This window comes from Setaria italica, chromosome I (assembly GCF_000263155.2).
Source record: "Setaria italica strain Yugu1 chromosome I, Setaria_italica_v2.0, whole genome shotgun sequence".
NCBI classification, from domain to species: Eukaryota; Viridiplantae; Streptophyta; class Magnoliopsida; order Poales; family Poaceae; genus Setaria; species Setaria italica.
Window position 1 is genome coordinate 1,746,925 of NC_028450.1, and position 21,572 is coordinate 1,768,496.

At 42.3% G+C, this 21,572-nt stretch overlaps 2 protein-coding genes across 4 annotated transcripts; both read left to right on the forward strand.

The window, feature by feature from the left end:
• Nucleotides 1-401: 401 nt before the first annotated feature.
• LOC101785672 lies at nucleotides 402-5,912 on the forward strand. 2 transcript variants are annotated; one of them, XM_004951273.3, is made up of 8 exons: nucleotides 402-924; nucleotides 2,272-2,323; nucleotides 2,403-2,448; nucleotides 2,544-2,625; nucleotides 2,735-2,897; nucleotides 3,002-3,104; nucleotides 3,287-3,353; nucleotides 4,857-5,912. In XM_004951273.3, exons 1-8 carry the CDS (start codon nucleotides 721-723, stop codon nucleotides 5,424-5,426), a joined length of 1,287 nt encoding a protein of 428 aa, XP_004951330.1. In that variant the 5' UTR covers nucleotides 402-720; the 3' UTR covers nucleotides 5,427-5,912. The 2 variants fall into 2 exon arrangements, with proteins under 2 accessions (XP_004951330.1, XP_004951329.1); XM_004951272.3 differs by having other exon boundaries at nucleotides 404-924; nucleotides 4,854-5,912.
• A 4,831-nt stretch (nucleotides 5,913-10,743) lies between these two features.
• LOC101786362 (ubiquitin carboxyl-terminal hydrolase 15) lies at nucleotides 10,744-20,474 on the forward strand. Of its 2 annotated transcripts, XM_022826175.1 has the most exons (14): nucleotides 10,746-11,044; nucleotides 12,078-12,479; nucleotides 14,406-14,793; nucleotides 14,884-15,274; nucleotides 15,361-15,515; nucleotides 15,604-15,692; nucleotides 16,578-16,663; nucleotides 16,754-16,916; nucleotides 17,213-17,336; nucleotides 17,601-17,758; nucleotides 17,856-17,940; nucleotides 18,566-18,778; nucleotides 19,331-19,392; nucleotides 19,496-20,474. In XM_022826175.1, the coding sequence occupies exons 2-14, from the start codon at nucleotides 12,157-12,159 to the stop codon at nucleotides 20,187-20,189; spliced, it is 2,931 nt and encodes a 976-aa protein (XP_022681910.1). In that variant the 5' UTR covers nucleotides 10,746-11,044; nucleotides 12,078-12,156; the 3' UTR covers nucleotides 20,190-20,474. The 2 variants fall into 2 exon arrangements, with proteins under 2 accessions (XP_014661199.1, XP_022681910.1); XM_014805713.2 differs by having other exon boundaries at nucleotides 10,744-11,044; nucleotides 16,578-16,916.
• The last annotated feature ends 1,098 nt before the right edge of the window (nucleotides 20,475-21,572 follow it).

Sequence of the window (21,572 nt, forward strand, 5' to 3'; positions counted from 1 at the left end):
TATTTACAAAACCCATTACATAAGACGAATCTAAACGGCGAGACGAATCTATTAAGCCTAATTAATCCGTCATTAGCAAATGTTTACTGTAGCAACACATTGTCAAATCATGGACTAATTAGGCTTAATAGATTCGTCTCGCCGTTTAGATTCGTCTTATGTAATGGGTTTTGTAAATAGTCTACGTTTAATACTTCTAATTAGTATCTAAACATTCGATGTGACGGGTGCTAAAAATAAGTTAGTGGAAGAAAACGGGGCCTTATTATAGTAACCACAGCAGCAGGTTTACAGGCGGAGAGAGAGGAGAGAGGAGAGAGAAGAGAGGAGAGAGAAGAGAAGAGGCTAGGGGAAAGCCGCGCCGCAGTCTCTCTCGCAGCGGCAGCGCAGGGCAGAAGCTGCTGCCCCTGCTGCGTCCGTCGCGTGCAGCGTGCGTGCCCCGCCGCCCCCGGCCTGCCCCCGCTTCCTTTCCTCCCCCACCCGCCCCCCGAGGAAAAAAACTTTTTTAAAAATCACTCCCCACCTCGCCTCGTCCGCTGCGACAGCGCATACGCCCCCCCCCCTTCCCGTTGCGTACACCGTATGTATCTACGGTGACGCGGGGGGCGCAGTGCGGGTGGCGAGCGAGCGGGCGGGCGGGCGCCAGGGTTTCGTCTCCGGGCGGCAGCGGCGGCGGCGGCGGCGGCGGGGGCGGGGGCCGGGGCGGCGGATCTGGGAGGGATGGGGAACCGGATAGGCGGGAGGCGGAAGGCGGGGGTGGAGGAGCGGTTCACGCGCCCGCAGGGGCTCTACGAGCACAGGGACATCGACCAGAAGAAGCTGCGCAAGCTGATCCTTGAGGCCAAGCTCGCGCCCTGCTACCCGGGCGCCGACGACGCCCCGGCCGGCGGAGGGGACCTCGAGGAGTGCCCCATCTGCTTCCTGGTAAGCGCGCGTTGGGAGATCTCCCTCCCTCACTCCCTCACTTCACCTTCTCTCTCTCCCCCTCCCGCTCCCCCCTCCTGCGAATTCCGGCGGTCGCGTTTGCCGTGGCTCCAGTGTCCGCGCGCGGGTGACCTGGACGGAGGGGAAGCTCTGGCGGGCGGGTGGGTGTTTATTTGGCCGATTAGCGGTTGATTCTGTTGGATTTCCGAGTGCCGTTGCCGCGATTCTGTTGCCGCGGGGGCCGATGAAGCGGGCACGTGGTTCCAGATGGTGTTTCTGGAAGCTCCTAGGACCAGGGTTTTCAGTACGCTTAGGCACGTTTTCTTGGCTAATAGCACAATTTGTCCACTAGTCCTGCAAAGTGCAGTTACAGTGGCGTCGTATTCTTGTTGGTATCTGCGGCTCTGCTTCTGTACGTACATTGTGGCAAATCCGTTGGGGGATATTCTGGGTTGTGTTTCTGGAAGCTCTTAGGACCAGCAGAGGTTTAGTACAGTTGCATGGTTTCGTGACTTGACTGCTTTTGCCTGATACCATGGATTGCCAACAAGTATTGCAATGTGCAGTAATGGTGGAGATGTTCTGTATGCCTGTGCTGGTATCGGCTGCTCTGCTAGGACATCAGCATATGTACATTGGGCAAAATGTGCTGCTATGTAGTCGTAAGATTGTTATTATACCTTGTATGATGCTTTGATCATATTGGTTGGAGAATCTTCTCAATTTTTTTTGGATGCCTAACTGTTGTGCTATACGAGGTTTTGAGTGCCAATGTGCCATTGATGTCAATTCCTAGAGCAATTTGGCTTAAGTTCATTCTATTGTTCTATATTTTTATGTGATGGTAATGTTGTAACAGGCCTTCATGTTGCTTGAAATGGGTAGTATTTTAGATGCTCCTGGGATGGGTGTATTACAAGCTTTGCAAGAAACTGACCTGATTCCAAACCAAATAGTTAGCGCTGTACCAAGGCATTGGACACTTTCGACTTGAAAACTAAAACTCCTGTTGCATAATGTTAGCATGTGTCTATACTCAATTTGATTTTTTTTTTTGAGGATATCCTCAATGTTATTGTGGTTCCGCACTTCCGCTCTTGCAAACTGGAATCATTAATCTTATTACCATCGATTTGGTTATCTAAAGGGTTACGCCTGATTCCACTGGATGAAGTATTCACGAGTATTTTGGGTAGCTCTTTCCATTCTCATAAGAAACCTGGAAACGATTTTAGCATTTGGGCTATTTGGTTTTAACTACTAGATAGATAACTCAGTTTGTTTGTGCAACCACTCTTTGATGCCTCCTTGAATCCTGTCCTGAAAAGATTATTTCGTGTATTGCAGTACTACCCAAGCCTCAACCGTTCAAAATGTTGCTCGAAAGGGATATGTACAGGTAATACATCTTCCTACAATTGATCCAGCCAGCCATCACCTGATAATATCCTTTACACATCTTGTTGACATTTTTCTAGAGTGCTTTCTTCAAATGAAACCGACTCATACTGCTCGGCCTACACAGTGAGTATCCTTTATTCCATCCCTTGTCTTCCGTTTCTTTTTCTGGGTAATCTACATGCCTTCTCAATCTCATGAAAAATACTTAACTGTTGAAGATGCCCATTCTGCAAAACACCCAATTATGCTGTGGAGTATCGTGGTGTGAAAACGAAGGAGGAAAGGAGCATAGAGCAGTTTGTAAGTCTTATCTCTTAATGCCATCATCTTCCATTTATAAGTTGCCATTTTCTATTAGTATTAAGACTGCAGTACGCATTTTCTTTAGCTTATGTATAACATATTGCAGGAAGAGCAGAAAGTCATAGAAGCACAGTTGAGGATACGCCAGAAAGAAATTCAAGATGAAGAGGCTAAGCTGAAAAGAAAACAGAGCAGGTGTTCTTCTAGCCGGACAGTAACCCCAACGAAAGAAGTGGAGTATCGAGATATTTGCAGCACATCCTTTTCAGGTTAGCTATGGCCAATGGATGTGATTAACATACTCTGTAGTAATGCTATCTTTCTGCAACTTAAACTCATAACCTACCCTGCCATATTGTAATGTCTTTTGCAGTGCCATCGTATCAATGTGCTGAGCAAGGAACTGAATGCTGTTCATCTGAACCTTCATGCTCTAGCCAGGCTAGCATGCGGCCTTTCCATTCTAGGCATAACCGGTATGTTTATGTTATCTCTTTGATGTTTCATATGAAAACATCCAAGCTTTGTTTGTTGCAGCTTGGAATTTGCAAGTTTAGATATTACTGGGACTTAGTCTTTTATTTTGACAAGAAAGTATGCAACTGCTGAGATCAAATTGGTATCTAACAACCATGCCACCTGTTTCTTTTTCTGACAGTGATGATAACGTTGATATGAATCTGGAGGATATGATGGTTATGGAAGCGATTTGGCGTTCCATTCAGGTTAGTGGGTAGGAACTATTTTACACTAATATATGCAGTGCATGACTTGAATAATAATATGAATGCTAATTTGTTGGGTCAATTATTATGTAGCAGTAGCATTGTAGTTAAAGAAAGCATGGTGAGAGTGGGGTGCTTTTTAAATAGTTATATGACACTTTTAAAAATAAGTATGATTGTGTTTATGTTTCATGTATTGGTGAAGTTATGACCTGTCATGCAAACCTTGCATTTGTCTGTTGCAATGCTAACATGAACTATTTGTAATGGTTCATTGTGAATCCAGAGTTTGGTTGTTCATGTTTTCTTTTGCTATGGAATCTCAGCTCTCTATGTTCTGAATATCAAGTTGAACTGACTGTATTGTTACTATGATAGCATGAGCAAACTTCACAACTCCAGATTTTTAGCCAATCGTTTACGTTTCAAACATGGAATGGACAGTGTAGTTTTGTTACATGAATGGATAGGACTGTTTGTGAACAGTTCATATTGATCAAATTGTCTTGTCTGCAACCACTCTTGGCCAAAAAGAGGACTATAAAAAACTTAGCATGTCTACCTTTGTTCTGGTGCCAGTTGGGTCAAGAGCAGCTTGGTTGCGTAGCCAGAATGCTGGCTAAGACAAAGCATTCTGCAGTAGTTAGTTTTGAACCAGTACCATAATGGAACTGTGGAACTAAATCTGATGTGCATTATTTGACCCTGTGGCGTGAGAATTTGCTTCTGGCACTTAGAAGTGCCAGATTTAGTTTGTGCAGACATTTTGGATGATGAATTGACAGTTATCGTTTTCTTCATACTAATTGTTGTTTCCTGCTTACTGCTATTCTGTGTTTGCCCTTAATCTAAGGTAACTCAAGAATATTTTTGTAGTTAATGTTTTGCAAATAACTGCAGTCCATATAGTTATGGGTCTGTCCAGAGGGTTATGATGCTTTTGCATTCTGCTTTCTTCTTTCATTTCATTTGAATAGCCTTTTCTGGGCATATGAAAGTAGAGTGACTAAACTAAAATTATTGTGGACGTGCTTTGTTTGTTTAGTGAGTTTTGTGTACAGTTGTCTTGTTATAAAGCTGGCAATTCCCTTCGAAACTTGCATGAAGTTCCCTGCTGTGTGCCTATTATTCCTTATTGCTTTCAACTTGCAAGCGACAACCAGCAATTGGCGTTCAAGTAACATAGAACACATGGGGACTGTGGTCAAGAGTACATACATAGTATTAACTGGGAAGATTTCAAGAACTAGTTGCTTATCAGGGCATTATCTATGATAAATGACAACATTTACATTACTCCTAGTCTGTTTGTCATGTCAGTATTTTGGATTTCTTTGCATAAAGATATTTTAATTGACAAGATCCTTCTAAAATTCCTTTTGAGATTGGTTTTTTGTTAACCGTATTAAATCGAAACCATAGTCTTGTCTTTGAAATTTATGTATTTGCTATGTCAAAGCAAAGTTTATATCTGTTTCTTTTTTGTTATTATTACTTTAGCAGGAACAAGGACATCTAGTAAATCCTGTTTGTGGCAGCTACTTCCCTGTAATCGAGCCACAGACACGTGAAAGGCAGGCATTCCTTCCAGCCGCTCCTATGGAAATGCCTCATCCTGGTGGATATTCCTGTGCAGTTGCGGCTTTGGCTGAGCACCAGCCACCCAGCATGGATTTCTCTTATATGGCTGGCAGTAGCACATTCCCAGTCTATGACATGATCCGCCGACCATGCAACATCTCCGGTGGAAGCATGTGCGCTGTAGAGAACAGTTCACTAGACACCTGGAGTGGGATTGCACCAAGCTGCAGCAGAGAAGTGCTACGAGAGGAGGGCGAGTGCTCAACCGACCACTGGTCGGAGGGTGCAGAGGCGGGAACTAGCTATGCCGGATCGGACATCATGGCGGATGCAGGGTCCATGCAACCATTGCCTTTCGCCGAGAACTTCGCCATGGCTCCAAGCCACTTTCGTCCGGATAGCATCGAGGAGCAGATGATGTTCTCCATGGCCGTGTCACTAACGGATGCTCACCATGGTAGGGCGCACGCGCAAGGGATGGCATGGTTGTAAGTTGTAACTCTAATTTTGACGCTTGGCTCTGCCTGCCCCTTTCTGTTGCGCTGCCGTCCGGCCTCTGCCCCCCTCCAGCCTCTGCTTCTTTTTGCCACCTCTTTTGGCATCTTGTTCTTTTGTTTTTTCTTTCTTTCTTTTTGCATGTGTTCCTTGATGGCATGATATAGATCTTGCTATAGTCGTCCATTGTCATTGCTTATATGTATGTAAAATGGAATATGTGGAAATAGAAAAGAAAATGGATCAAAAGTTTTGCCGGTAGGATGCAGTGTGTTTCGCAATTGCGAGGCATTCTAGATGTTGCAGCCCTGCAGGTACACTGGGAAATGGAAGTGCGCTTCAGCTTCTAACTGTTCTCGTCCAACTGACATGTTCCTGAATCTTGTGTAAGTAGGCTACAGGAGAGGATGTAAAGATACTTTGTTTGTATCGAAAAATTCATCTAGACTCTGAACTGATGGAAGAGTAGTCTAACTTTCAGCCTTTCAGGCTTCGATCTGCTTATGATCCTTCATATGTTATGCTTCTGGTATCTAATCGATGCAAAACTCATCTGATTTGTAGAAACAGTTCCAGCTGAAGAATGGCTTGGCAAGCTGGCCAACAACGGCCAATGTTGTCCAGCCAACCGTACCATAGGCACAGTTTTTTTCAGCATTGAGCGTATTGGAAGGGGTGGACAGTGGACATGGATCCCAAACCGTGAGGATGACAAAAGGAGGCAGGTTGCCTCCTTGGAGAGGAAGCATCCTGTTTGGGTGGCTTGCTGCAGCAGCAGGTGTCAGGTGAGAACCTCGGATGCCGACGCCAGCGTGCAAAGCTGGCCGGACTGGGACGTGGGAGTTGGGTAAGAATTTTGTACGCTTTGGACAGATTTTCCACAGAACCCATGCGAAAATGTGTCCCTTCTCTTAACGTGAGCCAAAGGCTGCTCGGTACGGGGGGGGGGGTTTGGGGGGAGCTTGAAATGCGGCCCATGAACACCCGGGAGGGCAAAAGGGTTCGCAAACCGGACAAGAAGAACTAACTAGCCGGTGCACCGTGCACACGTGAGATACACGTTAACTAACTTTTAACTGAGCCTGGACTACTAGCAGAGCAGATTAGAAAACAAAAGTTATTTGGAAAAACGTGATACGTGCATCAGATGAAGGTCATTCAGCAAGAACTATATAAATTTCGTTAATCTTCTCTTTCTGTTACCTATAAGCCTTTATATTTGCCGAACTCGCGCAATTTTTTGCACTGTACAATTTCAAAACGTACACAATGCCGTTGAATTAGGCCCGCACTGAGCCATGTTCTTCGCAAAATCCCTTAATAAAGTAGCTAAATGGAGACGACGAAGGCGGACCGGACCCACATGTTCGCGACGCACCAATAATCCGTGCCCGTTCTCTCCATCTTCCCCTCCTCGTATCACCATCATCATCATCACATTACCTTACCAAGTTCGTCGCCCGAAAGCTTGGTAGTAGCACGGCATTTCTTATCTACCGGTGCCGCGTCCAAAATCATGACGTCTTGTCCTGCCCGTGCACCGAAGCGAAAAGCGTCGCCAAACCCCATCACCATCGTCGATATCGCGAGAACGGAAATTCTCCCGGGCAATAATCAAGCCAACCGCCCCTTTCGGTCTCGCATCTTTCCCGGATGGAGCAACGGCCACAGCAGTGAGGACAAGGAGAAGGCAGGCCCCCCGGCAGGAGTAGGCACGCCCTACCTGTCGTCGATCGTATTCTCATCCAGGAAGCAACAAGGATGAGATGGAACGAAAGCGCTGCCGGCCAGAGCGTGTTCGAATGCGTAGAGTGTACCGGGGACGTCAGGATCGTCGCCGGTGGCTAGTGATTACTACCAGTAACTCGTCATACCATCAAAGGCCATGTAGCGATGTAGAACTCGCTTGTGATCGATCGTTTTTGCGTGCAAGCAGAAGTCGTGCCAAATTGGGGTAGCATGTACTCTCTCCATCCCAAACTGTAGATCATTTTGGTATCGTTAGATTCACCGTTTTAAAACTATGTATTTAAATATAATGTATATCTAAATGAATAGTAAAATGTATGAATTTAGAAATGCTAAAACGACCTACAATTTGAGATAGATGGAGCATGTGAAAAGAAGCATACGCATTTTTTTCTTGTAAAGTAATCCTTACGTCTCATACAGAGCTACTCCCTCCACTCAAATATACGTGACGTGATCGAACTACAGTTAGTAGTATTTTGTTGTCTTAAAAACGTCATGTAAAGGTGACCAGAGGTAGTATATGTTTAAGTCAGCTCTGGATTGGCTGTTAACACATCCGAAACGTTCCAAAAAGACATAGAAAAAGGTAATCATGTGCAGTAGCTGTTTTGTTGTGACCACGTTGCCCTTGACGCAAAAGCTCAGCAAATCCCCGGCTGGTGGCTTCCGCGGAAGGCCATTGGGCGAGGCCACCATGTGGGGAGGAGAATTGAGAAGTGTCTTTTCGCGTAAACAGCACGGGTCAACGGCACAGGTCTGCCCCACTCTTATCATTTGCCGCTTAATTTGGTTGCCTAATCAGGAGCGCATAATGCAGGGAATCTTTTTCCAGGTTATGCCCCGCCATGTTGACCCCATCCACGTCATCCGTGGACCAGAAAGAGTTTAATACGGTTGATTCCGTCCCAACGAGTCCGCAGGACAATCCAGCGCCAGGAGATAATTGCTACGGGCACACACGCTGCGCCCCCTTTTGCCCATGCATGAGCATGCCTTGCCTTTCGATTTTTTTTAATAAAAAAAGAACACTCTAAACTGAAACACAATACAGAAGCATGCACGCACACTCACATACATACACGCACGCTCACCCCTTCGAGAGTATATCCACGACATGAGGCTCGTTATCAACACTTACAAGTACGCACGCACACTCGCTCATCCGAGCAATTTGTAAAGAATATCATAGATTCATTCCTGGAATAAATTAAAAAAAATATAAGCACCAGTGTCTAGTTGATGACTGGAATTCGTGTTATGAATTGTTCTCATCTCCTTGATCTTGCGTGGTCATTATAACATCTTAGACTTGCATTTTACTTAGCTTGCACTTCGAATTTAGACAGTCTTCTTGCATCTAATTTCAAAGTCACATTTTACTCTCTTTTCCCCTTTCATTAAGTTACTGGTACTAGACTACAAATTCATTGTGCAACGTAACAAAACAAGGTTCCTACGATCTGCACTGTGAACAACCTTGAATGCATGTGGAAGATGAGATGAGATGGGATGGAAATTCAACGGTCATGGCTGGACCATCCCTCTCTCACCTACACGAGCATTTAATAGCCCCTTGCAAGGTTGCTGCCTGGTGTGCCCCTGCAGTGTCACTGGCGATTTTTCCTTGAAAAAGCGGGCAGGGCTTTGTAGGCGAGCGCCTGCACGGTGAGCAGGGGGAAACATCATGGGGATGGGCGCAGTACAAAAATCGGCCCATGGCTGTACCGGTGGCCCCTAGTACTCCCTTGTTTGCATCTTTGGCCATGTTTAGTTACTCCCAACTCCCAACTTTGACACTATGCAAAAAGAAGATTCCCCATCACATCAAACTTGCGGTACATGCATGGAGTACTAAATGTAGATGAAATTAAAAACTAATTGCACAGTTTTGTTGTACTTTGCGAGACGAATCTTTTGAGCCTAATTAGTCAATATTTGGACAATAATTCACAAATACAAACGAAACGCTACAGTGTGCTACAGTGCTGTAACAGTAATTTGGCACCTTCCAAATTCCCCAACTAAACACGGCCTTTTTGTTCTTTTGAGGAAGCAAGACATGTGGTACGCTACGCCCCCCAGCCCCGGTACAGAATCATCACCACTAGGTCCAGGTACGGCACCATTAATTTTCCTTCAGGGAAGCCGCTCTTCGATCAATGCCAGCCTTGTTTAGTTGCCCAAATTATTATAGTAACATTGTAGCGTTTCGTTTGTATTTGTGAATTATTATCTAAATATTGACTAATTAGGCTCAAAAGATTCGTCTCGCAAAGTACAACAAAACTGTACAATTAGTTTTTGATTTCGTCTACATTCAGTACTCCATGCATGTAACGCAAATTTGATGTGATGAAGAATCTTCTTTTTGCACAGTGCCAAAGTTGGGATTTTGGAGGGAACTAAACAGATGGTCCAGGGTGTGTAGCAAATCCATTTTTCTTTGCCTCCTTTTTTTTGTTATTACTGCATATAGCTTTTAAGGAAATCATCGTGCACTTTTTGGCACCCATTGTTCAACTGATCTTTTAGTTTAGGAATAGGTGATCTGCTGCCACTCTTGACATTCGCATGGATTCCTACCGGTTTGTGGCTTGCTTTATGTAACATCCTTTTAAGGATTGGACAATAGGAACACGACACTCCACCTGATTTTGTACGCTATGCCAAAAAAGAGTGCTAGCTCTACGTATATTCAAAGCGAGTGCTAGCTTGGCCCAAATAATCTATGGAAAAGGGTGAGAATACCAAAATTTCCATTCTTTTTCCGTCAAATGTTTGAATTCGAAGCGAGGTCATTAACTTAATGTTCAAAGCCTGGTCCTCTTTTTCTCCCGTAGACAAGATGAAAAGTCACAAAGAATTAACAACCAGGAAATTACGCCATAAATAATGCTCTCTCTAGTCGCAAAGAACTGACGTTGACATTGACACGACCAGAAAAAGCAAAACTTTAACTAATATTAATTTTGTTAAAATATATCTATAAAATATAGTAAAAGCATACTTTTACAAAACTTCATTTTAAGACGAAATTGGCACCTGTCGTGTACGTTTTCAATAAGACACTAAATTTACATACTTTTGTAATCAAAATGTGATTGACCAGCTGGATACAATCTCAAACACATCATATTTGTGACCATAGGAAATATACACAAACAAAACCCACACTGTAGAGGAAGAAAAAAAAAAGAGACCGAGGAGACAATAAAAAAGTTCAACCACACGTTATCTTTGAAATATCAGACAAACAGATTTTAGCTGCCTTGCTAGTTGGACTAGCCATGCTTATCTTCGCCCTAATTCTTTCTATTTGAGGCAATCCAATCCAACCTAGCTCACCTCTTTTCGAGGGGAATGGAATGGTAGATGTGCTCAGACATGCCCTTTGACCCCTTGCACAACAGCTCCAGATGAACAGAATAAACTAAAATAAAATTGAAGACCCCATTATTTCCACCGTCGACCGCCGCATCGGACGGCCATGAAAAATCGCACGTCCCCTGGTGATCTGCCGTTTTTTTTCCCCCTTTGGAAGCCAAGCAGGTGCGCTGAGCGTAGCAAATTCACCACGCCCCCCATCGAGAGCAGAGCAGCAGCAGCCGGCAGCACAGAGCACAGTAGCCAAGCGACTGAGAGCATCCGAGCCCCCAGTGCTAGCATCACCACTCCCGATTCCCAACCCCCCACTCCTCGGCTTCCGCCTCCGGCCTCCCTCACCCGGCCGCCTCCACCGTCGGAGGGGCGCCGCTCCGTCTCCCGGCCTCGATCTCCCCCGGAACCGTCGGCTGTGGCCCTGCCCCTCCTGCTCCTGCTTTTACCCGGCAGGAGATCCGCCCAGAGTGGCATTCCTGCTCTCGGTAAACCCTAGACGCGGTTGCTCTCGGTCCCCCCTTGTTTTTGCTGCGAAAAATCGAATTTTTAGGCCGGGGACGAGGCCACTCCTTGCGCGCGGCCGATGCTGGGAATCGATGGAATCCGTCCGTTTTTTTTCTGCGGATGCTCGTGTCGGTGGGGTCGAGTGGGGAATTTTTAGTGGGCGCTGTTGGCATGTGGTTCCGTGCTGGGGATCTGGGAGCTTCTAGCGTTCTCATTTTGAGATTAGGGATGGGCAATCTGTCAGAAATTCCTCATTTTGAGCTTTTGCTCTTGTGAGTGTGCTGCTGTGCGCATGCTAGTATGCTAGGTTTTTGTTCCTCTGTTGATTCTTAAGGTGTAGGTTCACTGGTGTTTGTGATGATCTCATGCTCTGGTGCTGCCGCGGGAGAGATTACATCTGAACACTAGGGCAACTTTTTGGAATCTGGATGTAGTTTGCTGGATAAGAACCCGGACACATTTTAGGAGCTGTTTCGGTTAGTTTGTCCAACCACATTGCACATGCTCTGGATGCTGTTTCAGGTATGCAAGTGCTTGATTCATAGGAGGACATTGGGGTATTACAGTGGTGATGCAGACCACTCAGTGAGTTTGATTCGTTTTTCTGGGCATTGTATTTTTAGGTAATTAACCAATTAGTGTGTGCAGTACCTGCATGGAGTTTATAGTTTTGATTTTTTTTTCCTGGGGGTCTAGATTAGGATCTCAATGTAAGGAGTCAAGGGCCTATTTAGACCTAGCTTCAGCCTGTGGGCTTGCGAGCTGAAGCCATGGTCGAACAGGTGCGAGCTTCTTGAGATCATCATATATGGTTCAGCCAATTTTAGACTAGAAGCCTCCAAATGATCTGAATCCAGCAAGAGCAAGCCCCAGTCAGTTTCTTTATTCAAGAAGCTATTTTACTGAGCCTGACCTAACCTTTGTAGGCTCAAGATTTTTCTTGTATTTCGTCCATTTTTATAACAGCAGAAAATGTAGGCTTACTTTTCCCCCCTTGTATGCTCTTTGCTGTAGGTCAATAATTATTCTGGAATGTTTTTCCGAGCTGAAGTAGAGAACTTCTGGCGCTGGATATCAGTATTCTGTTAGGGACATGCTCCAACCAAGGGAAGCTGATGTGCCTGTGCTCTTTCTTGTCTTCATTGTGCTTCCTGTGGTAGCTTATTTTCTTCTTGGAAGATGGCATGAAGCTGCAAGTAAGAAGGCAAGGGTAAGTGTGCTTGCGCAGCGAGCCGCAGAAGAAGCCTTTAGAGTGGAAACAATGGCATGCCCGGACGTTATGCCTCCAGGGCCTTCTTTGAGAACTATGCCCTATTTCAGACCTGCACCTTCATTAAGACAAGAATTCCATGAATGCGCAACTTGCCATGCCCCTGCAAAGACTCGGTGCTCCAGATGCAAGTCTGTTAGATACTGGTGAGTTTCTTTCTTTTTGTACTTCCTTAAGAAAGCACTTCAGCTAGGTCTTTGAATCTTATTTATCATGTACTGTTTGTTGATTATAATCAATTTGTTCACTGAAAGACACGGTGCCTGATCAGGCTTCTTTGAATTCAAAGATCTGGTTCACTTCTCATCTTTTTCCATTTTATCTAACCTGTTCCACATAGCAATATAAACCATTCTACTAAAATGATGGGAGTACAATCCTGATGCGCGTAATAGCAAGTATTTGAATTATATGAGACGGAATAGAAAATTTGAACCACTTTCACTCTTATATTTGTCGACAGTTCTTTTGTCATGATCCGTCTTTGCTATTTACAGGAAACTCCTCAAACTCTGTAGCTCTCTTATTTGTCATTTTGTTTTGATTTTTTTTTTTGCTCCGAGATATGAGCATATGACATTTGTCATTTTGTTTTGATTTTTTCTTGCTCCGAGGTATGAGCATATGACATAACGGGATTGAAGAACATCACATATTATGATAGATGGCAAACTAATTTCATATAAACAAGCAACATTTTATAATGCTTGGGTGCATCAGTTAAAGCCATTTGAGGCCAACCCCAAATGGGTTATCTCAGGCTCCGTATCTAGCTGATATGAAACTGTCCTTCTGTTTTAAGGTGCAAGCTGTATTGAACTGAGCTCGGTCAGATTGTGAAGATGCACTGAATATCCCTTAACCGGTCGTAGCTTGGCTTGAAGCTAAACCCCTAATTGTAGGCTGCTTTTGGTGGTATTGGCATCAACGGCAGCAAGCATTTCACCATATCCGGGGTGTCCCCATCTAACTCTCCACGACAAACAGGAAATTCTGATTTATGTAATGAAGGAGACATTTTCCCCCATTCATTAAACATTCATGTTATAAGTTGTTAAACATGTCGATAACTTAAAGGTCTAAGCTTATGATTCTGACCCGCTTTTTGATCAAAATATGAGAACTCTTGATTTTCATTAGCGTGGCATAGGTTCTTAATTAAGGTCCAAGCAGTTTTAGATGCTAGCTTTGTTGATAAATAATGAAAAAAGAATCCATTAATTCTTTGTTCTCTACTATGCTACACCTTAATAATGACCTTTTTGGATTAAAATTTATTTTTTTATCCTTAGTTATATATCCATCCAAATTGTTTGTACCTTGCTGTGTAAAAGGGCCATGCTTATTATGCCATAATTTGTACAACCCAGTTGAGTTGCCATAGGGTGACCATGTACTTTGGATTTGAGCAACTAGTCAATAAACTGGTCTATAAATAACCACACATTGCAGCACACTATTTGCTATTTTGTTTGAGATGACATTGGTGACAGGACTTATAATCCTCTTCTTATTTTCACCTAGTTCATCTGATAGTACATAGGTTGCCTGATTTAATGGCCTACTTCCTTATTGAAGTATCATGCAGAACATCATGTTGTTTGAATAACCATGGCTGAGTTGAAGTTTAAGTGACCGACCCGTTTCTGTGGAGCTCAGGTTGATATTTAGCAGTAGGGCCTAGGAAATACTTTTGTCGTTTACTACTTTAGCCTTCCTCAGCATAGCATTAATCCTTCATGGCTGTAATTTGTATTAGACTACTAAGTAGGCTTGATCCTACTGATTGATTATATTGAATTCACCTGAATGGCTAATTGGTCAAGTTGTTACATGTGCTTACTACCTCATCATCAAAGTAGATCTAGCATAAGATTAGAAGTACCCGTGCAAATATAGGCTCCTTTGACATAATATGATGATGTTCTTTGTGATTGATTGATTTGATTTTTTATGCACCGTGCATTCTTTTTCTTACCATGTTAACCGTCTTCATTATGTCATAAACTGTATACATTATCTTGCCCCTATTGCCAAGGACACCTTGTAATGCTGTTTTGAATGTTCTGCAGCTCTGGTAAGTGTCAAATAATACACTGGAGGCAAGGACATAAGGAATCATGCCAAAAATGGATTGGTAGTGGGTCTAGCAGCTTTGGTGGATCTGGCACTGAGGCTTCTGAACAGATGCCCTTCTTGACTAACTTAAATTCACCTCTTCCGGGCGGTGGCATTCACTTGCGCGACATGAATTTTGATACTTTATCGGAGCCATCCTTTCCCACAACTGATGGCTTCAATCTTGATACTGATCCATTTCCGGCAGACAAAAGCAACATGAATAAATCAAATCAAGGTCTTCATATGAGTGAGAATGGTGCTGTTGGTATGTCTTATGAAAAGAACAATCACAATGCTGATGATGAAACCCGCTCTTCCGAGATTTTATCAGGAAACAAGGTATTTTAGAAAAACTCTTACAATTCACTTGCCATTCTTCTGCCTACACGTTTGTCTTAGATAATTCAATCATTTTCTTTATGGCTGCAGGTGTCAAACAACTATTTTGGTTGTGCAGATGTGATGAGTGGTAATGGTGATGGAACTTATCCTGTCAAAAGTAACGCACAGCAACCTAGCAGTAGTGCTCCTGAAATAAGGAAACGGACAAAAGCAAGCATCACAATTTATGAGCCTGACATGGGTGTCTATTTAACTTCTGATATGGTCAGTTCTTGTGAGGGGCCATATGCTTCTGCTAGTGAGCCACTGCAAAGGAGTTTATCATCTGGAAGAACTATTGGGAAAGCAAATGTGGTGAATAAGAGGCTTCCATGCCCATCGGGTAAGGTGGCTTCATTACAGAAGTCACAGGAGAGGGTGTCAACATCATATCAAAATGATGGCCACGAGAAGAACCCTTGCAACAAAAATGACCAAAGTTAGTAAAGAGAGTTCTCTGATAAAATGAGCTAGTTTTATCTCACAGTGCTCTCATTTATCTCATATAGTTACCGCATTGTCCAGGATCTGCGCAAGCAACTGAACCAGCAAGCAGCAACCTACAAGGATGCAATGGAATCTCAAAGTTTGGAGCATCCAAGGTTGAAGTTTTAAAGAAACCCTCAAAATTTCTCAAAACCAGCCTTGTAGGATTGATCAATGATAATAAGCGGAATAAGGTTCGGAATAATCTATAATCAATCTTTCCTGTTAGTTCTTTCCGGTTTGTTTACGGAATGAATGTTTTCTTTCTATATGTCATTTCAGGTATTGTTTCCATATGAAGATCTTGTCAAGTTTTTTCAGTATGAAGCACGGGGTATTTCTCCTAGGGGTCTTTTCAATTGTGGAAACAGGTAATGAACATTTTGTTTATGGGGATAGGTCACAGTTCCCTAATTATTTTTATTGTGTACTTTTGTCAAGATGAAAAACATTGTTTTGGTAAAGTGTAAATACGTCTAGAGGTATGAGTGCAGGTCAGTAAATATGAAAAATTCGAGGACCTTTTAAATGATTCTGGTGCCTTTTGGTACTTCCAAAATAATACCTTTTGGTGGTGGCTGCAAAATAGGACCTTCTGGCGTTGCAAAATAAGAAAATTGCAAATGAGTTTGTGGTGGCGGCAGAAGGAATAGGGGAACTTAAAAGTAGAGTGGCCGAAGGGTCCTTCTAGTAGCCTGGGAACAAGAGTTTACTTCGCAGTGGCTATATTAAATTTGTGGAATGATTATCACTCATTAGTCTACATATGGGATAATAAGGGCCTAGCATAGGTGCACCTGATATATATAACAGGAATTACATTCTTTTAATATTTATATCTGCATGAATATATGAATCCTAGTATATATTTAGTTACCAAAAGGTATGGCAGTCAATTAATCGGAGGATAACATTGACCGCATAATTGGCAAAGAAGAGCAGAGCCTAAGAATGTTAACATATGAAATGAAATATGGCACAGTTTCTTGATAAAATGGATTTGCAAATTTGAAAATAAAATGCTTCAAGCTGAACCAAAATCCTTATATGTTTGATATACGACTGATTAATATCTAGCAATCTTACTGCAACTAGAGGAACATCAGAAGTATTGATTTGAGTTACTGTCTTAATTTATTCAAGTAAATTTGTAATAAATGTTTTGTCCTTTCTTCCCCTTTTTGCAATTTGTCATTATTTTATATTTACTTGTTTAATCAGCCGCTTATCTTGATTATCCTTCCTTCATTTTGCAGCTGCTATGCTAATGCTGTTCTTCAGTGTCTGATGTGCACAAAGCCACTGATGATCTACCTGCTCCTGAGATTGCATTCAAAAGACTGTAATACTAAAATCTCAAATAGCTATTTCCCCCTCAACTGCTTTGTACTTGTTTTTTTCTTCTCTGATTTCAGTTACTATCTTCTTTTAGGTTGCTCAAAAAATTGGTGTCTTATGTGTGAACTTGAGCAATATGCTTCAACTTTACGTGAAACTGGTGGACCCTTATCTCCAAGTAGAATTCTTTCCAATCTTAGGAATATTGGATGTCGCTTGGGTGGTGGAACTCAGGAAGATGCTCATGAGTTTTTAAGGTATGGTAACTGTTACATGCTTGTTTTTTATCCTGCCGCCTTTTGATCTATTGCTAATGTTTTACTTACCGCAGTCAAAAAATTTCTACGCTTTCCTCTTACTGTAGTATGTTAGAAGAAAAAAATGTTTTAATAGAAGTTCAAAATTTGACAAAACTATGCTTTCCTCTTGAACAATATGTTAGTAGTTTAAACTAGTTTTGTATTTATGCTTCTTTAATGAAATGATGCGCAGCTCTCTTGCGTATTCAAGGAAAAAAAACGTTGACCATATGCTTTAATTTGAACACCACCAGGCATCTTGTGATGTCTATGCAAGCAGCGTGCTTGGATGGGCTGGGTGGTGAGAAGCATGTTGAACCAAGTTTGCAGGAAACAACACTGATACAACAGATGTTTGGTGGCCGTCTTAAATCCAAGGTAACTTGAAAAATCTCAGATTTCTGGTTGACTTTACATTTTTTTTACATTTAGATGGTAGTTTCTTTAGTCATGTACCGCACTCGTAACTATGCATTTTCGTAGTAAATACGTTTTCCTCCATTTGTAATGAAAGCAAACATTCTCACTTGAGCACTTCCTCTTCAATTCACACCAACCCTCTAGTTGTTTTTTTTTATCATACTCAGTCCATAGCATTATTTGATCTATGATATACTAATTAAGTTTTGTTTATGAAACAAGGTTAAGTGCCTCAGATGCTATCATGAGTCTGAAAGATATGAGAATATAATGGACCTTACTTTGGAGATTCATGGCTGGGTGGAGTCATTGCAAGATGCTTTGACGCAATTCACAGCTCCTGAAGATTTAGATGGAGAGAATATGTATAAATGTGGAAGGTAGTGTTGCAACAGGCAACTATGATCTTGTTACCCGTCATTTCAGTTGGACCACAACGAATTAAAGTCTATTGAAATTTTGAATTTTTTAATGCAGGTGTTCTGCTTATGTCAAAGCTAGGAAGCAATTGAGTGTGCATGAGGTGCCAAACATATTAACAGTTGTTCTTAAAAGATTTAAGGTGATTGATTGCTTATTGAATTTCATGCAATACTGTTTTTTCCTGAGAAGTATTTGTACTGGGTGTAATATTCAGCCGATTTTTTAGGCATGTATTTGCATTTTCTTTTGCAGTTCTTTTTAGATGCACATTTGTTGGTATTGGGTAATGTTCACTTGAAATGACTACTTTATAAAAGAACTTGATGACGTTATGATCTGCACCTTACTCCAAGTTGTGACTAAGCGCCTGTAAATAAATTTATTCCTACATTTATGTTTTAGAATGTTTATGGTTAAATTTTCAAAACTTTGATTGATACTACATACAAAACTGTTTGAATTCGTGCATAGAAATCATAGAATATTTGTCACAAAATCATACTTCTATATATGCCTTTTCAATTTTTTACAATTATGTACTAGTTAGGGGAAAAATGTTCAAAACTGCACGTGTATATTTTAGATTATCAATGTCTGACACTGGTGCTGAAGCACCTTTGGGGCAGTTTTCATATAATCTCCTTGGTTGGCTTGGATCAGTTATCAGTACACATGACTCATGCTCTATGCTTGAGCTGACAATTGCCAGCTGTTTGAATGTTTCTGGACGGAAGAACTAAATGAACTTTGTTTTATTACTTCAGACAGGAAAATATGGAAAGATCAACAAATGTGTCACGTTTCCTGATATGTTGGACATGGTTCCTTTCGTGACTGGTTCTGGTGATAACCCCCCTCTTTATTTCTTGTATGCCGTGGTTGTACATGTGGATACAGAAAACGCATCATTCTCTGGGCACTACATATCATATGTCAAAGATATGCAGGGTACATGGTTGAGAATTGATGACTCAGAGGTATGTTTTTACAATAAACTCTATCCTGTGAAGTAGGCTAGAATATGTTATATATAAATTGCGAGAAGTTACTATGGAAGTATGGACTTGTGAAATTGCGTTTATAGATTATGAGTGTATTATAAGGGCACTGAACATACCGTGAGCAGTGTTGATTATAAATGCTCTGTCTCCTTGATGCAATTTTGGTGTTAATTTCTTCGGTGCACATAAATACATAATCGTTCATTATGCATTTCACTCTGTTGGCGTTGGAGTGTTTTGTGCTGATAACTGATTTCACATGTACTAGTATGGCCTTTTCCTTTGTACTCCCTCCGTCCCAAATTATTATTCGTTTTGGCTTTTCTAGATACATAGATTTTGCTACGTATCTAGACATACATACATCTAGATCTATATCAAAAGTTTTGTATCTGGAAAAGCCAAAACGAATAGTAATTTGGGCTGGAGGGAGTAGGTTTTTATAGGCTCATTGAAATGACGAAAAGGAAAAAAAATGAGAGTTAGAGCTTATGATGTTATGTGGTAACTTTTTTGTTCCATATGTAGGTTCAGGTTGTATCAGTGAATCAAGTTATGTCAGAAGGTGCATATATGCTTTTCTACTTGAGGTAAATATAGCCAGCCTGTGATATGTGTTGAACCTAAATTACAATTTGCAGTATCTCTCTCTGCACTATGCAGCAGTCTCATTTTTTGTAAAACATTGCTCAGGTCTTTTCCCCGACCACCAAGAATATACATTGAGAAGGGGCTCTTGCCTGTTCCAACATCTGGAAAGCGTCACACATCAAAATCCTCCAAGGGCTCTAAACATGAGCGCAAGCAGACAGAGTTACTCTTTTCTGCAAATGATCAAACATATGGTATTTATGATTTTAGACCTGATGGAGAAGGCTACATGCAAGATCAGCATGCAGAGTTGAGATCCAGAGATTTCCATCATGCGGATGATACCTTTGCAGACTCAGTCAGCACAGACTTCTCGGAAGCTACATCAAGTGAATGGTCTCTGTTTACCAGCTCTGATGAGTCCTCGTTTACCACTGAAAGCACTAGAGATTCATTCAGTGTTGTGGACTATGGAGACAATGCTGGCCTTGATCCGATTTCCTCTATATTTGGGCCATGTTATGCTCCAGAACATCCTCCTGGGAATTTCGTCTCATGTATCAGGTTCTCGCCTTCCAATCCTCAAACAAGGTACTTTTCAGAGAGCACAGACTTTGTCTCGGACTCTTCCATGCCGACCCACCCTCACGGCAATGTACATAGAGGAAGGTACCCGGATAGGGCATGCGCCTCTTCAGCCGAACCTCTTGTTTCAGCACATCAGCGGAGCGGGTATGGTCGGTATCCCCTTAGTAGAGATGGTTTTGTTCAAACCTCTGGATTTTGCCAAATGTAATCGGCCAACATTTCATAGTTGTAGCTGATGCTCGGCAGCTGCAGTTAGCACTGCCGTTAATGCTGCCTCATGTTCTTTTATTTCAGATGAGGCATATTTAATTTTAGCTGCATATCCTAGGGGTAGTTCAATTCAGTGTAGCGCAGAAATTAGATTATGTCCATATGCTTAGCATGGCAAGTGGAATTTTAGAGCACAGTGACAGGCTTTGTGCCAGCCATTGTTCAACTGAAGCCGGTCTAGCACTGCTTAAAATTGTATGGGAGAAAGTTCTGTTCGCTTTTAGTTTTGACTTTCTATCCTTAAACAAAAAATGGGGATAGCTCAGCATTTAATTTTTTTTTCTTAAAAAAAAAGATTCAGATGCTTTCAAATTGCAACATTTCAAAGCCATGTATAGGACATTATATCCGAGATCGCTCTTTTCTGTTTTCATGGGGGCTTGGTTGATTGTGCTACCTGAAAGCGATATTCTTAGCCGGGCCGGGCCGGGGCCGCCACCGCAGCTGTTTAGGTGCCTCTGAATTCTGAACTAAATTAAGACTGCCTTTAATTCTTCTGAACCAAATAAAGACTACTTTAGTTCATCTGGACAAAATAAATTACCTTGAATTCTGACAGTTGTATGGCCTGTGACATGAGTCTGGTGCCCTGGATTCCGCGGTTCCCTGATGTTGCAGTTGTGCTGCTCAGCTCAGTTGATGCTATGCAATTCTGCAGATTGATTGATTAACCTGCAGTGCCCTGGACACAGGCATGAGCTGTGCATTGCCTGTGTGGCATTCATAGTCTTGTGGTGATTGAATGAGGGGGATTGCTCCAAGTTTTTTCCTTCTCTGATTGAATGTATGAATTTCGAATTGGTTCGATCCCCGTTCAAACATGACGCACACTCTCAAATCAGCAGTTGCCATCGGGAAAACACCGACAAGAGTACCTGATGCCAATAGCGATGTAAAAGTCTGGTGAGATAATCCCTTGCTAGATCGTTCTCACCCTAAGTAATCTCTTGCATATCCTGATTACTATGATAACCCCCTAAGCCCGGTCTTTGGTTCATGTACGTTCCTAGTCTCAGAACCTCAGTTCATGGCTGAATAACTTGAGTTGGCTAGCTAGTGTCTGAAGATAGTTGAACGGAGATGCATTCAGCTGTCCAAACTCCAAGGATCAGGCAGCATGTAGCTGAAGCAACTTCGCTTCAGGATGGAATTTTTGAATGAATTAGTGCTTGATCACCAGAATTGTTTACTATTCTATGAGACAGTGATGAAACGACTAAAACCATTTTGTTCTGCAAGGCACCAGTTCTTAGAGGGTTTGTGAAGACACTGGCTGCTCGTATGCTGCAACCAGGCCTTACATCTGGCCCAAGCTGGCCGA

What these genes read in the sequence shown, in the direction of transcription:
- LOC101786362 (XM_014805713.2), top strand. Translation starts at nt 12,157, where the DNA reads ATGCTCCAACCAAGGGAAGCTGATGTGCCTGTGCTCTTTCTTGTCTTC. An exon ending in CTTTTCAATTGTGGAAACAG is followed by an intron (nt 15,693 to 16,577) that starts GTAATGAACATT and finishes TTCATTTTGCAG; the next exon opens with CTGCTATGCTAATGCTGTTC. An exon ending in TATATGCTTTTCTACTTGAG is followed by an intron (nt 19,393 to 19,495) that starts GTAAATATAGCC and finishes AACATTGCTCAG; the next exon opens with GTCTTTTCCCCGACCACCAA.
- LOC101785672 (XM_004951272.3), top strand. Translation starts at nt 721, where the DNA reads ATGGGGAACCGGATAGGCGGGAGGCGGAAGGCGGGGGTGGAGGAGCGG. An exon ending in AGTGCCCCATCTGCTTCCTG is followed by an intron (nt 925 to 2,271) that starts GTAAGCGCGCGT and finishes CGTGTATTGCAG; the next exon opens with TACTACCCAAGCCTCAACCG. An exon ending in CGATTTGGCGTTCCATTCAG is followed by an intron (nt 3,354 to 4,853) that starts GTTAGTGGGTAG and finishes TTATTACTTTAG; the next exon opens with CAGGAACAAGGACATCTAGT.